The 16,062-nt window shown below is 64.1% G+C and overlaps 3 protein-coding genes across 4 annotated transcripts in view; 1 reads left to right on the top strand and 2 right to left on the bottom strand.

The window, feature by feature from the left end:
* IFT172 (intraflagellar transport 172) overlaps window positions 1-6,909 on the top strand; it is a gene marked incomplete at its 5' end in the record, with an annotated part of 38,103 nt that extends 31,194 nt beyond the window's left edge. Inside the window, 9 exons of the mRNA XM_084262369.1 lie at window positions 982-1,098; window positions 1,524-1,634; window positions 2,363-2,482; window positions 3,797-3,892; window positions 4,457-4,516; window positions 4,966-5,064; window positions 5,461-5,614; window positions 6,315-6,406; window positions 6,634-6,909. Of these exons, the coding sequence (XP_084118495.1) occupies window positions 982-1,098; window positions 1,524-1,634; window positions 2,363-2,482; window positions 3,797-3,892; window positions 4,457-4,516; window positions 4,966-5,064; window positions 5,461-5,614; window positions 6,315-6,406; window positions 6,634-6,723 (939 nt within the window). The 3' untranslated portion in view covers window positions 6,724-6,909. The remainder of the gene's footprint in view (window positions 1-981; window positions 1,099-1,523; window positions 1,635-2,362; window positions 2,483-3,796; window positions 3,893-4,456; window positions 4,517-4,965; window positions 5,065-5,460; window positions 5,615-6,314; window positions 6,407-6,633) is intronic.
* Window positions 6,910-7,014: 105 nt separating this feature from the next.
* KRTCAP3 (keratinocyte associated protein 3) lies at window positions 7,015-10,125 on the bottom strand. Its single transcript, XM_084262370.1, has 6 exons — window positions 9,871-10,125; window positions 9,724-9,783; window positions 8,382-8,582; window positions 8,083-8,217; window positions 7,661-7,751; window positions 7,015-7,478 (listed from the first exon to the last, which is right to left on the bottom strand). Exons 1-5 carry the CDS (start codon window positions 10,090-10,092, stop codon window positions 7,668-7,670), a joined length of 702 nt encoding a protein of 233 aa, XP_084118496.1. The 5' UTR covers window positions 10,093-10,125; the 3' UTR covers window positions 7,015-7,478; window positions 7,661-7,667.
* An 81-nt stretch (window positions 10,126-10,206) lies between these two features.
* Window positions 10,207-16,062, bottom strand: part of NRBP1 (nuclear receptor binding protein 1) — a gene marked incomplete at its 5' end in the record, with an annotated part of 31,661 nt that continues 25,805 nt past the window's right edge. For both annotated transcript variants that reach the window (XM_084262474.1, XM_084262475.1), the window contains 9 exons: window positions 10,207-11,025; window positions 11,214-11,269; window positions 11,349-11,412; window positions 11,769-11,822; window positions 11,930-12,065; window positions 12,159-12,209; window positions 14,828-14,930; window positions 15,754-15,886; window positions 15,961-16,059. In XM_084262474.1, coding sequence (XP_084118600.1) covers window positions 10,927-11,025; window positions 11,214-11,269; window positions 11,349-11,412; window positions 11,769-11,822; window positions 11,930-12,065; window positions 12,159-12,209; window positions 14,828-14,930; window positions 15,754-15,886; window positions 15,961-16,059 — 795 coding nt within the window. In that variant the 3' untranslated portion in view covers window positions 10,207-10,926. The remainder of the gene's footprint in view (window positions 11,026-11,213; window positions 11,270-11,348; window positions 11,413-11,768; window positions 11,823-11,929; window positions 12,066-12,158; window positions 12,210-14,827; window positions 14,931-15,753; window positions 15,887-15,960; window positions 16,060-16,062) is intronic.

Raw genomic sequence — 16,062 nt, 5'->3', positions numbered from 1 at the left:
GGTAGGAATGGTTGGACTGGATGAGGTTAAAGGGCTTTTCCAGCCTGGTGATTCTGTGGCTCACGCTCGATGTACCAGTAAAGGCATCACCAGTTTCACTGAGCTGTCCCAGCACTGCCAGGGTCACTCCAGGAAGGTGTCAGTCTGGTGCCTCTAAGGGAGCATCAGCACAGCCTCACCCTGTGACCATGCAGAACCCCAGGGCTTGGACTCAGCTGTTGCTGGTGGTTACGCAGGGGCAGAGTCACCTTCATCAGGACAGGTCACACACAGACAGTCCTCATCCCAAACCGTTCTGCACCCCGTGCCTCACCAGCGTCTGGGTGTTCAAGCTCCAGGCTGGCCAGCAAGGCACTGCTCTCCCTTGTGCTTAATGAACTTGTTTCCCTTGCTCATTGTTTAACAGGATTGAATGCTTTGCACCCTCTTCCCCATCTCCTTAGTGTATTTCAGGCTGTGTGAAACAGGCCTTCCCTTAGTTCAGGGGAGGCAAACCACAGCCAGCCCTTGGCAAAACGTGTCTGTGATGAGCAATGTGCTACAAGGAGGCCTCCAGCCCCAGCAACCCCACAGTGTATGAGTAAGGGACTAGAGCAGCCTTGCAAATAAGAACCCCTCTGCTGCTCAGAGTGTTTTGGTTCATGCTTTCATCAGAGGAAGGCCCAGCTTGCTCCCAGCTGGTGCCTGTGGTGCCACGCTGTGGGAACGCTGTCTCCTTTGTGGGTCTGGCAGAACTCCCTTGCAGGCAGCGAGCAGCAGAGGAAGAGCTTGCTTTGCATGTGAGGGGTAAGCACAGCACCCGCTGGCCAGGAGGAGAGGCGTTAGGTGGGGCCCAAATCAAGACCCAGGTCTGCTGTGTGCCGTCTGTCTGAGGAGCTGGTCTCACCCGCAGGGACCCCGGGGGTGTGGGTACCCCCATGGGAAACCATTCCTGCCGAGGTCAGGAGTCTCATGCTGCTGCTTTCTGTGTGCCTTCTCCAGAACTACAAAGTCTTACACAAATATGTAGCTCTGTACGCAACCCACCTGATCCGGGAGGGCAGCTGGGACAGAGCCCTGAGCCTGTATGTGCACCACGGAGCACCCGCCAACCCCCAGGTAACGAAGGCAGCGCGGCCTCTCGGTGTGAGGTACCAGGGAGCCGGGCTTCCAGCCCAGAACTGGCATCTCCAGCTGTTCCACACATGTTCAACACAGGCAAGGCACTTACTACAGCCTTACTGTGGATTCTTCCAGAAGCTCCTCACTAGAGGACTAGAGGCAATCTGGCACATTGTCCCCAGGGAGGGAACAGTGGGGAACTGAGTCTTTGTGTTCGTTTTGAACACCTTAACCCCCACGACCAGACTAAAAGGACTGGGGTTTGCCTCTCTGGCTGCGGGAGGCATTGTTCCCCACTTCCCTGCCCTGTCCTGCAGCACCCCTTGCCAGGTGCTACCCCTCAGCCTTCACAGCAGGAGAGCTCCTGAGCCCTGCCATCTCCCTGCCTGGCTCCCTCAAGGTCCCTCTCCTTTCTGTTGCAGAATTTCAACATCTACAAGCGTCTCTTTGTGGAGATGGTGAGTGCCTCTGGCATGAATTGTGCTGAGGCCTACTCCAGCTGGGCTGACCTGCGCGACGTCCTCTTCCATCTGGTGAGCATGGGCCACGGCCGCTGCTGAGGCCCCAACCCCCCGGTGCCTCCCAACAGGGGACAGAGCAGGATCAGCCTCTAGACAGGTGCCACAGGGAGTATGTGTAGAGCACGAGCCAAGGGGACACAGGAACACGCCAGAGTACAGGGTCCTGTGAAGGACACGGCTGGGCAGGGGCAGCCAGGGAAGGAGATGGCCCTGCAACTCGCAGCCTGACCCTGGAAGTGGGTCTGGGCACTGGCAGAGCTCTCATAGCACAGGAGCTATCACAACATGCCCCCTTTTTGTCCTGCACCCATATCCAGCAGTCTGGGTGGGGCAAGGACCTGGGGAAAGCGCAGAACTACAGCCCCTGGAAAACAGGTCCTCCCTGTCTCCCCAGAGCCTTCTGCTCCTTCTTCCCTGTCCCAGGATACACCAGCCAGAGTCCACGATCACCTCTTCTCTGTTTCTATCCCACAAGTACCCACCTCTAGCACAAACTAAATCCACAGAGCCCCCTTTGACCACCCGAACCCACCCCTGCTCCCAGTGCTGGCTGTTGTTACAGTACTGCTGACACTCCCCTTCTCCCACAGCCTCCTCTGTAGGACCCAGAGCACCCAAGGCCCAGTCCCCAGAGGTGCTAGGTGCTTCAGCTCCTCCTCTCTCCCGGCCCGGCCCCGCGCTCGGGTGGGTGCGGAGTGGCCCTGTGCCCTCAAGTTCCCTTTTTTTCTCCTTCTCTTCAGTGTGAAAACTTGGTCAAGTCAAGTGAGGCCAACACTGCAGCGCACGAGGAGTTTGAAACGATGCTGCTGATCGCTCACTACTACGCCACCCGCTCCGCTGCTCAGGGCGTGAAGCAGCTGGTAAGGCTGCTGGGGTTCCTTGGCCTGCTGTAGGCCCCAGGCCGAGCACAGAGCCCTCTGGGGACGGGCAGGTTCCGGGCTGGCTGGAGATGGCTGTTGGCTTTGTGGGTGAGTGGGGCTGTGGCGCCCTGGCAGCCCCCCACTCACGGGTAGGGCTGGAGGTGGTCTCACCAGACCCTCGTACTGTGACCTGCCCCCAGCCTCTGAGGCTGCAGTGGGAACCAGTGGGAAGCTGAGCCGTGTGCTCAGCACATCTTGGGAGAGCAGAGGCACCGGTCTGTCCTTTGAGGAGAGGCATCGCTCCCTCTCCCAGTGTCCTGGGCTGTGAGCTGCTGGCCTGCACACGAGGCCTTGAGAGAAGATGACTTTGTGCAGGGCTTTGGGAGCTTGTTCACCAGGGTGTGTGGCACCACACGAGGCTTTGGCAGGTACCCAGCCTGTGTGCTGCACCTTCCCTGGGGCCTGGGGAGCTCGTGGGCCTGGGCACCGGGCCGCACACAGCACTGCAGTGTGTCAGTGCACTGGGGCTTGTGGTGGGCCACGCTACATCGCAGAGCTCCTGATCCATATGGGATTAGGGGTTGTGATGAAGCTCTGTGTGAGCATGGGGCTGGAGCTGTGATAGTGTAGGCTGGGGGGGTGGGGGGGGAGGAAGGTTGCCCCAGCTCTGGCCCCAGTAGAAGTCGTGGGGAGACTGGCTGTGTGGGGTGGGGGCTCCAGAGGTGTCAGGCTGAGTCCGATGTCCTGGAGACCTGTACAGACCCTCATCCTGTGGGATGTGGAAGTGCTGGGTGTCTCTGGGGCCTGAGGGAGGGATGCCCTTCGCAGTGCTGGTGTGATGACAACCTGCCTGGCAAGCAGAGCAGTGAAATCTCCAGAGAGCCTCACCTCTGCTCCGAACTCCTTACCTGAGTGAACAGAAAAGCTCACTGGGGCTGGGGCGGAGCATGGGAAAAGGCTTCTTGGAGAGGGAGGAGAGTCTCCACCCTTGAGATGCTCAAAACCTGACCAGACACGTTCCCCAACAGCCTGCTGTAGCTGACCCCGCTGTGAACAGGGCAGGGGCTGGACTAGGCCATCTCCATCAGTGGCTGTACAAACCCCAGCGAGGTCTGTACAGCAGAACGTCACCGTCAGGGCTCAGTCCTGTAGCGAGGGCACGTACAGCCAGGCGCACAGCTTGTCACCCGCACCACGTGCCAGGAACACGGGGCGCAGCGTCCCCACCGCGCGTCGGGGCAGCACGACCCCTCGCGCTCCAGCCCAGCCCCATGTCTGTGCTGATGCCGTGCCTTTCCCGTCCCCTCTCTGCAGGACGCCGTGGCTGCCCAGCTGTCCGTGTCCCTGCTGCGCCACACGCAGCTCCTCCCCGCAGACAAGGCCTTCTATGAGGCTGGGATGGCTTCCAAGGTACCAGCTGTCTGACGCCAGAGCCGCTGACGCGGTGGAGGACCCCGGGATGCTCAGCTTTACCTTCCCTGTCCTCCAGCAGCTGCACTGGCCCCAGGAGCCAGGCACTGGGGCTGGAGGCCCTTCCTGTGTCAGCAGGGAGTGGTGCTGGGGTGGGCGGGCAGGCGAGGGCCACGAGCAGCAGACCCAGGGCAGGCTGAGGCCGTGTTACATCGCACGGCTCCGGCAGCGCCGATGGAGGGGTCCTGGCTGCCATGTGCTGGGTCACCTGGGCTTCACCTTCCTCCCCAGGCAGTGGGCTCTGCCTGCCTGGGCACAGGGACACAGGGTGGGCTGAGCAGCCTGTTCCTGGGCGCTGGCCCTGCAGTCCTGCCCTGCTCCATCTCGTGGGACAGCCAGCGGGCTGGTTGTCCCAGTGGGTGCCCATGAAGCGGTGCCCAGGGACGTGTGTGCTCCTTTACTGCTGGCTGCAAGGGGAAAGCTTTGGCACAGACAGGGCAGGAGAGCTGTGCCTGAGGAGGGCTGGTAAACTGCCTGTCTCAGTCGTGTTTCTCTCTGAACTAGGCAGTTGGCTGGGAGAACATGGCGTTCATCTTCCTGAACCGCTTCCTGGACCTCTCAGATGTGCGTATGGGCTGCTGGAGGGGGGGCTGTGGTACCTACAGGGACAGCGGGTTGTTGGGCCAAAACAGCCCCTCAGTCTGGGCAGGGCACTCCAGCTCTGGATCGTGCAGCACAGGTCTGAGCCAGCGCTGAAGGTGCCTGTAGGAAGCTGGGAAGAACTGTTCCCAGGGCAGGGAGCGATGGGAAGGGGGGGGGATGGGTTAAACTGGGAAAGGGGAGATTTAGGGTGGGTGTTGGGACAAAGTTCTTCCCTCTGAGGGTGGTGAGACCCTGGAACAGGGTGCCCAGAAAGCTGGTTGAGGTCCCATCCCTGGAGACCCCCAAGGTCAGGGTGGATGGGGCTCTGAGCACCCTGCTCCAGTGAAGATGTCCCTGCTCACTGCAGGGTGGGGCTGGGGGGGCCTTGGCAGGGCCCTTCCCACCCAACACACCCTGTGCTTCTTCCTCAGGCCATCGAGGAGGGGAACCTGCACTCCCTGGACCACTCTGATTTCCAGAACACGGACATTCCCTTTGAAGTGCCACTCCCAGCTCAGCTGCACGTGCCCGTGAGTGTCTCTGTCTGCTCATCTCCCAGGAACTGCTGCTCGGGGCCCTCTGAGCAGGGACGGGGCAGGGATGGGACCACAGGCACTGCAGGAGCTGGAGACATGCCCAGCATGGCCCCTGCCCGTGCCCCCACTCACCTCCACGGACAGACAGACAGACAGACAGAGTGTCTCACACCCCCCCCCCCGGTGCACCCGCGTGCTGGGTGACACACACCACCCGCCCACCTGTACCCCCTGCAGCAGCTGTGCACACCCAGGGCCGTGACCGCCTGTCCCGGCCCTTGCAGCCCAAACCTGGCTGCGGCACTGCGCGCACCCCACGCCCCGCGGCTCGCCCCGCAGCCTGTCCCCGGCGCGGGCACGGCTGGGCGCTGCACTGGGCTCTGCCCGCAGGAGCCGCAGCGGGAGGAGGTGCGGGACTGGGTGCTCACCGTGTCCATGGACCAGCGGCTGGAGCAGGTGCTGCCGCAGGACGAGCGCGACACCTACGAGGCCTCGCTGGTGGCCGCGGCGAGCGGGGTGCGCTCCCTGCCCTGCGTGCTCACGGGTAAGCCCGAGGGCGGGTGCGGTGCCAGGCAGCGTCTGGGAACGGGCTGGGGGTCTGGGAGGGATCTGGGGCCGTGCTGCAGGAGGAGTGGGGCTGTGGCTGTGGGGACCGGGTCTGGAGGAGGTGACAGGACATAGTTTCTGCTGTGAGGGTGACAGCACCAGAACAGGCTGCACACGGGCTGTGGCATCCCCACAGCTGGAGAGCGGTGCCATCCACCTGGACATGGTCCTGGTACACACTGTGGGTGGCCCCGCTGAGCAGGGGAAGGTTGGACCACCCTGACCCCAGGGGTCCCTACCAACCTCATCACTCCGTGTGTCTGCGATCCCGTGACCAGTCCTGGCGCAGCGCTGCCGACGTGCTGGCCCAGGCGGGTCAGCACTGGCACTCACCTGCGGGACACGGTGCTGAGGCCGGGCCAGGCCCTGCTTTGCCCCAGCTCTGCCAGCAAAGCTGTTCCAGCAGGTGCTGCCTCCCCACCTGCAGACTCTGGCTGGGGAGGGATCAGGGAGCAGGACTCAGAGGGCAGCTCAGCCCCCATCTTCCCATGACCCTGCCCTGTGCATCCCCTCCTCGTCCTGGTCTCCAAGCACCAGAGGCAGCACTGTCCCCCTGTGGGGGGGGGGCGATGGCAGAGTGGGGTGCAGGAGGGAGGGGTCTGCCTTGGGACTGTGTGTCTCTGACCCCCTGTCACCAGGGTACCCTGTGCTAAGAAACAAGATCGAGTTCAAGCGGCCGGGCCGAGAAGCGAACAAGGACACGTGGAACAAGTTCCTGATGGCTGTCAAGGTGAGCCAGGGACCCGGGACACGAGCTCCTGCTGACAGGAAAACACTGTCCTGCCCAGTGCAGACCCACTGACCCCGGGCAGTCCTGACCCAGGGCGGGGACTAACCTCACGTGTGGAGCTGGGTCCGACCCAGCCCTGTGCAGCCCTGTCTGTCCCAGGGTGCCCTCGGGCAGGGGGTGGCAGCACCGTGTCCTTGCCTTGTGCCAAGGCCTCTTTCATTCTGCAGACATCCCACAGCCCAGCGTGCCAAGACGTGCTCAAGTTCCTCAGCCAGTGGTGTGGGGGGCTCCCGAGCACCAGCTTCTCCTTCCAGTAAGCTGGACCCTGGCAGCTTCCAGTCCTGTTCTCCATCACCCTCTGCTTCCACCACCAATAAACGTGTCTCAACACTGCTGTGCTCCTGTCTGTTGGGATGCTGATCCCAGGAACACACGTGGCTTCACGGCACAGGGGCTGGAGCCGCTCGACACGCATCTCCTGCCCTCAGCCGAGCCAAGCTGAGCCTGCGAGTGCAGAGATGGGTTGACAGACCAGCTGCACTGTCCTGCCACCGGTGGGCACAGGGCCCAGCAAGCGCCCACCCTGGGGAGCCACTGCCAGCAGCCGGTATGAAAAGGGGAAGTTTATTTCCTCAGGGGAACAAGAGGCTCACAAGGAAGGAGTGCTTCACCTGCCGCTGCCGGGCCTGCCCGAGCACGGGCACAGGGAGCCGACTGCCGGCTCGGCGGCCGGGCCCCGGGCCCCCGCCCTGCCCAGCACCGCTGCCCGCCCGGCCCTGCGGGGGAAAGGCCAGCGGAGCGGCTGGCGGGCTGGGAAGGGCCTGGCAGCCCGGGGACAGGAGCAGAGCGCAGCCGGGGCCCACGCCCCCTCCTGGGCAAAGGCCGCTTGGTCACGGGCAGCCGGTGTCTGGAACCTGCGCGGGTTGTCCCGGCTGTGTGTGGGGGGCTGGCGGTGGGGCACAGCAAACCCACGCACCCCCTCAGCCCCCCCTACTCCTGCCTGCACCTGGGGCAGGCGCATGGGGCAGGCGCAGCTCCACCTTGCTGCAGCCCAGCACTCCTGCAGCACCACCTGGGAGTGAAAGAGCAGGGTGAGTCTGTGCTGCTCGGCTGGGCTTCGCTCCCACACCTCTGGCTGGTGTCTGGAATGTGCTCAGAAAGAGATGTTTGGGGGGGCTGGTGTGGAAAAGGGCCCTTGTGCCAGCAGAGCCTGGCCCATCACTCCCCCACACGCAGCCTGCACGCTGCACTCACCTCTCAGCTAGGTACAAGTCTCAGCCAGCCCTGCCAGGAGTTGCTGCATCTCCCGTGGTGGCCCCTTCTCCACTGTACTTGGCCCTGCCAGCTGGAGAGGAGGGGAGAGAAGGGGTGGAGGGTTGCAGGCATGTGTGAAAGTGGAAAAGAGGGGAGTGGGGAGTGGTGTTAGCTCAGGACAGCCAGAACAGGCTATTTGAGGCATTAAGAGGAGGGTCCCTCTGCAACTACCCAGGATGGGGGTGTGCCAGCCTATCACCCAGGCTGGCTGGACGAGGTGCAAAGTTGATGTTCCCCACCTTTCACTGCTACACAGCCTGACTGTACAGGCCCAGCAGCACCCAGCATCTCCAAAATGCCGCATAAAGGCGCAGCAGTGGCGGGGCAGGGCCGAGGAAGCCTGTCCCATCAGGGGCGCGTACCTGCTCTTTGCCATAGCCACGTGCACAGGGCCCGATGCCCCGGAAGATCATGGCCACCAAACAGCACCTGCCAGACAGCACAGCTTCAGCAGCCGCCAGCAGCACCGAGGGGAACCAGAGCGCCAGGGCCGTGTCCTGCGGAGCGGAGACGAGCGCCGGATGTCCCTCGGGGAGCGTGGCCACCGCGCCCAGGCAGCGGGCAGCAGCGAGGGGGAAAGGGTGGGCCAAGGAGAGAGGAAAGGGACGAAGAGAGGGTGCAGACAGAGAGAGAGGAGCGGTGGGAGCGGGTGCAGACTCACGTAGATGCGCGTGGTGTTGAACGGACAGTCGTTGGTGGCGATGGCCGCCCGGGCGTCAGCCGGCAGCGCCGAGCTGTTGCAGCCGGTGACGAGGCGCGTGCCCCGGCTGTGCATGGTGAGGGCGATGGCCAGGGCCAGCCCCACCGTGCAGGCTGTCGACAGGAGGCAGTTCAGCAGGGACGTGCTCAGGAGGGTCCAGTGCTGCGGCAGCAAGGGGAACACATGCAGGAGGCTGCCCAAAGCTGGGGTGAGGCTGCCCAAAGCTGGGGTAACGCTGTGCGAGGCACCTCACGGCCCGGGCCTAGCACATCGCAGGGTGACAGGGCACCGGGAACCCCACGACTGCTTGTGCCCAGCACGTGCAGCCCCTTGGCACCCCCAGCACGGCTCAGCCCCCCCAGCACAGCTCAGCCCCCCCCCAGCACGGCTCAGCCCCCCCAGCGCAGCTCAGCCCCCCCCCAGCACGGCTCAGCACCCCCAGCACGGCTCAGCACCCCCAGCACAGCTCAGCCCCCCCCCCAGCACGGCTCAGCACCCCCAGCACGGCTCAGCACCCCCAGCACAGCTCAGCCCCCCCCCAGCACGGCTCAGCCCCCCCAGCGCAGCTCAGCCCCCCCCCAGCACAGCTCAGCCCCCCCCCAGCACGGCTCAGCCCCCCCAGCGCAGCTCAGCCCCCCCCCAGCACAGCTCAGCCCCCCCCCAGCACGGCTCAGCCCCCCCCAGCACGGCTCAGCACCCCCCCAGCACGGCTCAGCCCCCCCCCAGCACGGCTCAGCACCCCCAGCACAGCTCAGCCCCCCCCCCCAGCACGGCTCAGCACCCCCAGCACGGCTCAGCCCCCCCCCAGCACGGCTCAGCCCCCCCCCAGCACGGCTCAGCACCCCCAGCACGGCTCAGCCCCGCACTTGGACGAAGCTTTTTTACCTTTTGCATCCTTCGCCCCACCCAGAGGTGCCGAGCAGCCGCCCCCCCACCCCCTCAAAACACGCTCCCCCCAAACACGCTCCCGCACCTGCGCGGCGACAGCTCCGCCCCGGCCCCGCCGAGAGCCGAGCCCTGAGCCCCCGGCCAGCAGCAGCTCGGCCTCCCCCCGGCTGCTCCCACGGACCGAGGCGTTTCGTGCCCCGCGCCCACGCCGCTGCCCGCGCCCCTCCACTGCTGCCGGCGGGGCCGGGCCGGGGCAGCACCTGCAACCCCGGGAGCTCCGAGGCGGAAGGAGCCCGCGGGGACAAGGTCCAGGGGAGCGGCTGCCGGCTGGGCCCGGGGCTGGGGCAGGGGCTGGGGCTGGCCCGTGCCGAGGCCCCCGGCCCTCCCGGCTGCCGCCCCCCAGCGCCGCACTCACCAGGGCCGCCCGGGACAGGTTGTGAGACACCAGGATGGCGACGATGCCCACGGCGATGCTCTGCGGGGAGAGACCCGCGCTCAGCCCGCGGCTCGGGCAGGACCCCCCCGCTCCAACCCCCCATCCGCCCGGCCCCGCCACTCTCACCAGCAGCCCCGAGCCCACGGACACCACGTTGGCCACCGCGTACTCGGGGGTGGCGGCGCGGCTGGCGCCGGCCACATGCCGCAGGACCGAGCCGTGCACGATGGCGCCCAGCACCAGGCTGCCGTGGCCCAGCACGATCAGCCCCAGCCCGCTGCGCATCAGCCGCCGCGGCTCCGCCAGCTGCCCCGGGCCCCACCGCCGCGCCCCGCGCCCGCCGGCCATGGCCGCCGCAGGAAGCGCCGCGGGCCCCGGCCCCGCCCCGGGCCAGCCCCGGCCCGGCCCCTCCCGCCCCGGAAAGAGGCAGCACTCGGGTATTTACAAAACAGTTTATTAAAAATAGGAAATGATAGAAATGAGATGCAGGAGCGGCGCCGCGCCCGGCCCCGCGCAGGCTGCGGGGGCACCGGGACCCGGCGCAGCCCCCGGCGCGCAGGGCCCGCGGGAGCGGCCGGACCCCGCGGGGCTCCGGGCGGCTGCAGCGGCCAGAGCCCGGGGCTGAGCGGCCGTGCAAACGCGTAAACAAAGTGCAGCCACGGGGGAGCGGAGGAGGCAGGCAAAGCGCCGGGCGGGGGCTGCGGGAGCCCGGCCCCCCCGGCTCCCGGGGCCCGGGCGGGGGCAGTGACTATTGCCGGAGGGATGGAGGGTGCGGGGGGGGGGCTCGGGGGCTCCCCCCTGCTTACCTTTAAATTAAAAAAGAAAACAAAACGAAGAAAAAAGAAAAAAAAATTCTGTGCTGTGCAAAAGACACTTTGTACAAGTCAAACAGAACAAACTCCATGCACATGAGGGGGGCCGCTGGGCGCCCCGAGCCAGGACCCGGCTCCCCGGCACCACCTGGCAACACCCAACAAAAACAGGGCTGGAAATAATACTGATGCGCAAAGTCCCCTTTAATAGGCGGGCAGGGAGGATTGTCGCTGAGCCCAGCCACGGCACATGCAGGATGAGCTTCCAAGCACTGCAGCTGGGGTCTTGCTGATGCCCTACAGTGATGGACAGACACAGAAGGGGTCACAGGCAACGAAGCCACACCGGCCGCCTGGGAGCCAAGGGCTGCTAAGAGGACACAGTCACTGCCGTCAGGGCTCCGTTCCGGGTGTAGTAGAACTTGCTGAACGCCTCTTCAAGTAAACAGGTAAGTCTGCTCTGGTCAGCCTGGGAGGAACAAGCATTAGTGAGAGCTCAGCCTGTCTGCGCGCAGCTCCCAGCGCGGCTGAAGCCGCGGGGCACAGGGGCGGGGCCAGGTCCCGCTGGGCGGGCAGGAGAAAGGAGCCATGTGGGATAAACCGTTCGTGCTGGAGGAACACAGACCTGCGTCCCTACCGAGGCCCAGGCCAGCTTACCTCACTGATGAATCCAAGCTGAACCAGCTCAGCTGCCAGCTCCTGGATGTTGTCATCTGCAATAGAGGGTGTAAGTCCCAGGGCTGAGCGCACTGCCAGCCCCAGTGCCCCCCAGGTGGGAGGAGAGGTACTTACTGGGCTGCAGGTCACAGCTCAAGTGTCGATTCAACTTGTCTTCCAGTTTCAGCAGCAGCGTTAACTGCAGGGCAGAGGAGCTCTCATGAGGGACTGCACAGTGGCTGCAGCCAGCCAGGAGCAGCACCAGAAATCCCCACCAGGACAGGAACAGGCGGGAGTCTAACAGGGCCACCACCCCCCCAAACCACAGCCAGCAGCGCAGTCCAGCCAAGGCAGCTGGAATCTACAGGGCGCCAGGCAAGTTTGGAACGTGTGGGGTGAGCCACAGGCATGGGCCTGGACCCGGCTGTGCACCCCAAAGCTGCAGCAGCAGAGGGTCACACCAGCCCCCAGCCACACACGGGCGTGCTGGAGCCACAGGCTCTGGGACAGCCCTGGGACAGCCCCGCGCCGCGCTCGGCGAAGGTGGGAACATACATGATGCTTCACACCCTCCTCCACGGACTCGATGTTGCACTGCATCAGCACCACCTGCAAGGGAAGCAGAGACACCCCGTGAGTGCCTGTGGTGGCACAGTGCAGCCAGCGCCCACCCCAGAGCCCAGCGCCCACCCCAGAGCCCAGCGCCCACCCCTCACCTTGCGGGTCTCCACCTCCGCGGGCTCCGGAGTCGGGGTCTTCACCGAGGGTGGAGCGATGGGGGATTTCACCACCACCTGCTGGGGCTGCTGGGGCCGCGGCATCCCGAAAGCTGTGAGGGGGTAGATACCATTTCTGCAAGAAAGGAACAGTGTCTGGAGTTACCCCTCTCTGGTATCTTTCCAATAGAGTTGCCCTTGAAACAAACCAGACCCAAACACCTCTCACCTGACATCCTCCAGGAACTTGTCCAGCTCCAACGCTGGGGATTGTGAGAAGCTGGGGGAAGAAGGAAAAAGCACTGAGGTGAGAAGTCACCCTACAGAACCATCCAGTCCAGTACCAGGTGCAATTTCAAACCCCCACATCCTGGGCTGCAGCTCTGGGGGTGGGCAGGGCGAGCACGGGCAGAGGCAGCCAAAGGTGAGAGTCCAACCCTCCTGTGCAGGAAGCAGCTACACGCAGAGGCCAAGGACGAGGCATCACCTGCACCATGCAGAACAGGTATTGCTCCCTGCAGAGCTGCCCAGTGCAAACCCTGCCTTGGCAGCGATCCCAACACCACCACATTCCCAGCAAGGCTTTCCAGAGCCATCTGTTCCTCCAGAGCCCACGTCCCAGCTCCAGAAGCGCAGGACCACCCTGCACCACGGCAGCTGAAGGTGTGGTTCCACTGGCCACCAGCTGCACCCAGGGTTCAGTGCCCACACACTCCTCACTGGAGCTGTGACTCCTCTGCCACCTCTCTCCCAGACGCTCGCTCGGCGCGGTGCTGCCTCCCTGCTGTGTCCCAGGGGAAGCCTTCCCAACAGCCCATTCATTCCCCAGCCCCTAACTCCACACCTTCCTTGCTGGTGGCTGCTGGAGGGTAGGAAGCACTGGCACCCCTCTCCTTTGTGCTGTGACTTGTATGCCCACTGCCCTTCCTCGCCCTCAGGAACACACAGCTCATCCCCGGGGCTCTCAGCTCTGCTCCAGGGCTCTGCACAGAGGTTGTGTCCCTGCACACAGACCTCACACCAGTAACACCTCCAGAGGTGTCACCCAGCTCCGCAGGCTTCTCCCACTGCCTGGCACCCCGATGCTGTGCCAGCCCTGCAGCCATGCTGGGAACAGCCCTTCCCCAGGGGTACCCCACAGCCTCCCCAGGCAGAGCAGAGTTGCTTCCCTAAAGGAAGCATCACTGCCTGTTGTGTGGCACTGGGAGGCAGCACCACAGCACCACAGGGCCTCAGCTATTTCTGGCTTTGGCTAATGAGGAGACACATGTTCTCCTGCTTCACTACTTCCCCCATGAAACACCTTCCCCATCACCTCAATTCAGCTTTCAGCACCCACTTGAGCACAGGTTCTTCCAGCCTGGCCCATGAGTGCTGCCAACAGCCAGGCTGCCCCTCACCACCGCCCCACAGCTGCTCTCAGGAGTTCCAGGGGTCAGCCAGAGCAGCTCACTGCTTAGCCCTGCTGCAGCCCCAGCCACGGGCTCTGCTCTTCCCCAGACCTCTCCTGGTGCACACCTCAGCTCCCAGAGCCCTCCCCAGCCCTTCTGACACACACAACTCTGGCACTGCAGCAGTTTTCAGCTGGTTTGTGTGGCACTCTGACAGAACACCTGGCACTGACACACTCTGACATCTCAAGTCCCTGCTGTGCTCCCCTCTCCCAGCACCGCTGCGCTACCAGCCAGGGGGTCCTGGCTGGCAGGTGCCAGGCAGCCAGTGCTGTGCAGCCTGAATCTCGTGTGCAGCTGTGGCTTTCCACTCTTCATCATCCATTTCCCAGCCTTTAATTAACAAAACACACTGCAGAAGTAACTAGGCACGATTACTTTCCAGCTCTAGGAGGATCGGAGTCTCCAGAAGGGTCTGTATGGCTCCAATCACAGAATCCCAGACTGGTTGGGGTTGGAAGGGACCCCCCCCAAGGGTCCCAGAGCTCCAACCCCCTGCCACAGGCAGGGACACCAACCTCCAGGCCTGGAGCTACACAAGGGTGCCCAGGGCCCCAGCCAACCTGGCCTTGAACACCCCCAGGGACGGGGCACCCACCCCCTCTCTGGGCAGCCCCTTCCAGCCCCTCACCACTCTCTCTGCAAAGAGCTTCCCCCCAGTCTCTCCTCTCCCCCTTCCCTCATCCAGCTTCACTCCAGCCCCTTGTCCTGCCAGTCTCTGCCCTTTTAAAAAGCTGATTCCCCTCCTGAAAGAGCTGCTCAAATCAAGTGGAGTTTTCCCCTGTGATCTTGATTGCTCTTGTCAGTGGCTTGAGCATCCCCAAATGCTGGGGTACCCTGGTAGCACCCCAGTCTGCTCTCACCCACACCACAGCCCTCCCAGCTCACCCCTCAGCTCACTGAGGCTCCATTATCCACAATCCAGCACCGCCTCTCAGGACCCCACACATTTCACAGCCTCTTGCTTAGGGAGCCACCTCGACCGGGGAAGGGGCTGCTGTGTGTGACTGGCAGCTGCCCCCACAGCCTCTCCCTTCGCACATCTCAGGGTTAAGAGAACCCCAAAGAGCCATTTCTCCAGCCTGTGGGACTCGTGGGAGCCTGTGACTGGTGTGACTGGAGCACACAGCCCACCCTGCTCCAGGCTGTCTCCACTGCAGTGTGCTCCTCTCCCACCCTGGGTCGGGGAACCGCTCCCATCTGGGCTGCACAGAGCCCGTTCCAGGTCACAGGCCTGAGACCTTCCTTCCACCTTGGCATTACCCTCCCCGGGGTTCTGTGCCAGGCACAGCGCCTGCTCCCTCACCACCATCCCCACCACCCCCCTCTGTGCCCAGGGAGCAGTGGAATACTAACACCAGCTTGAGGGGAGGAGTCGCGGGGATCTTCCCGCGCCCACCCCGCAGCCCTGGCAGCCCTCCCACGCTCCCCAGAGCAGGGCACTCACATCATCTTGACTCCCTCCCTGTCCTCGTGGTTGATCTCTGCCAGCACAGCGCTCATGTCAAGGTTTTTGGTCATCTCTTCCAAAGCATTTTCAGGAATCATATCTGTTACAGGACAAGAGCAACACGACCCTGCAAGCCCTCTCCAGCCTCAGAGAAGCAGTAGAAGCCCGAGGCTGCAGGCTGCTGAACCCCACTGCTCCCCCGAGTGAGCAGGGCTGACCTGCTGGGAGCAGCACTGGGAAAAGCCCTGGCAGTGCTGGGGGACACTGGGCTGACCATGCCCAGCACCGTGCCCTCAGGCCAAGAAAGACAACAGCATCCTGGGGGGATCAGGAGGAGTGTGGGCAGCAGGAGAGGGGGTTCTCCTGCCCCTCTGCTCTGCTTTGCCCTGGGGAGGCCTCATGGGGAACAGCGTGTGTGGGGCTGGGCTCCCCGGGGCAGGGAGGACAGGGAGCTGCTGGAGAGGGGACAGCAAAGGGCTGTGGGGATGCTGAGGCCACCAGGACATCTCTGGGCAGAGAGGCTGAGGGACTCGGGGCTGCTCAGCCCGCAGAAGAGAAGCCTGAGGGGGATCTGCTCAGTGCTGAGCAACCCCTGAGGGGTGGGCTCAGGAGGAGGGGTCAGGCTGTGTTCAGGGGGGCCCAGGGACAGGCCAAGGGGCCGTGGGCACAGACTGGAGCAGAGGAAGTTCCCCCTGAGCCTGAGGAGGAACTTGTGTGCTGGGAGGGTGGCAGAGCCCTGGCCAGGCTGCCCAGAGAGGTTGGGGAGTCTCCCTCCATCTCTGGAGCCACCCCAACCCCCTGATCCTGGGTGCTGTCCGTGCAGCTCGAGGGGACCCTGCTCTGGGGGTGGCACTGGGGGACCCCCACAGGTCCCTGCTCAGTCTGGATTCTGTGAGATGAGGCTCCCTGGACTCCATACTCACGCTGATGCCCAACGATGCAGTGAGCAGCCAGTAGCTTCAGCGATGGCACCTCGAACAGCGCCTGGTGGAAAAGCAGCTCCCGGGCTGTCGGCCGCTTGCCAGGGTCCTGCTCCAGACACTTCTGAATGAACTCCTGGGGGACAAAACCCGTGTGAGACCACCTGCAACGCCCACGTGTCCACAGGGGTGCTGAGCCCTCTCACTCACCCTCTGCAAGGGGTCCTCCAGCAGCTGGATGGCACTGTTAATGGCCTCCTGGGGCACGTAGGACGATTCGCCGTTACCCTGTATTTCCAGCACTGCCATCTG

Source organism: Gallinula chloropus (genome assembly GCF_964237585.1).
Source record: "Gallinula chloropus genome assembly, chromosome: 3".
Taxonomy (NCBI): Eukaryota; Metazoa; Chordata; class Aves; order Gruiformes; family Rallidae; genus Gallinula; species Gallinula chloropus.
The sequence above is the reverse complement of the archived record's forward strand: the minus strand, read 5'-3'. Positions and strand labels throughout refer to the sequence as shown.

Coding starts and splice junctions, on each gene's coding strand:
- KRTCAP3 (XM_084262370.1), bottom strand. CDS start 10,092: ATGGCCGGCGGGCGCGGGGCGCGGCGGTGGGGCCCGGGGCAGCTGGCG. Junction 9,784..9,870: donor CCGTGGGCTCGGGGCTGCTG/GTGAGAGTGGCG, acceptor CTCTCCCCGCAG/AGCATCGCCGTGGGCATCGT. Junction 8,218..8,381: donor TCAACACCACGCGCATCTAC/GTGAGTCTGCAC, acceptor TCCGCTCCGCAG/GACACGGCCCTGGCGCTCTG.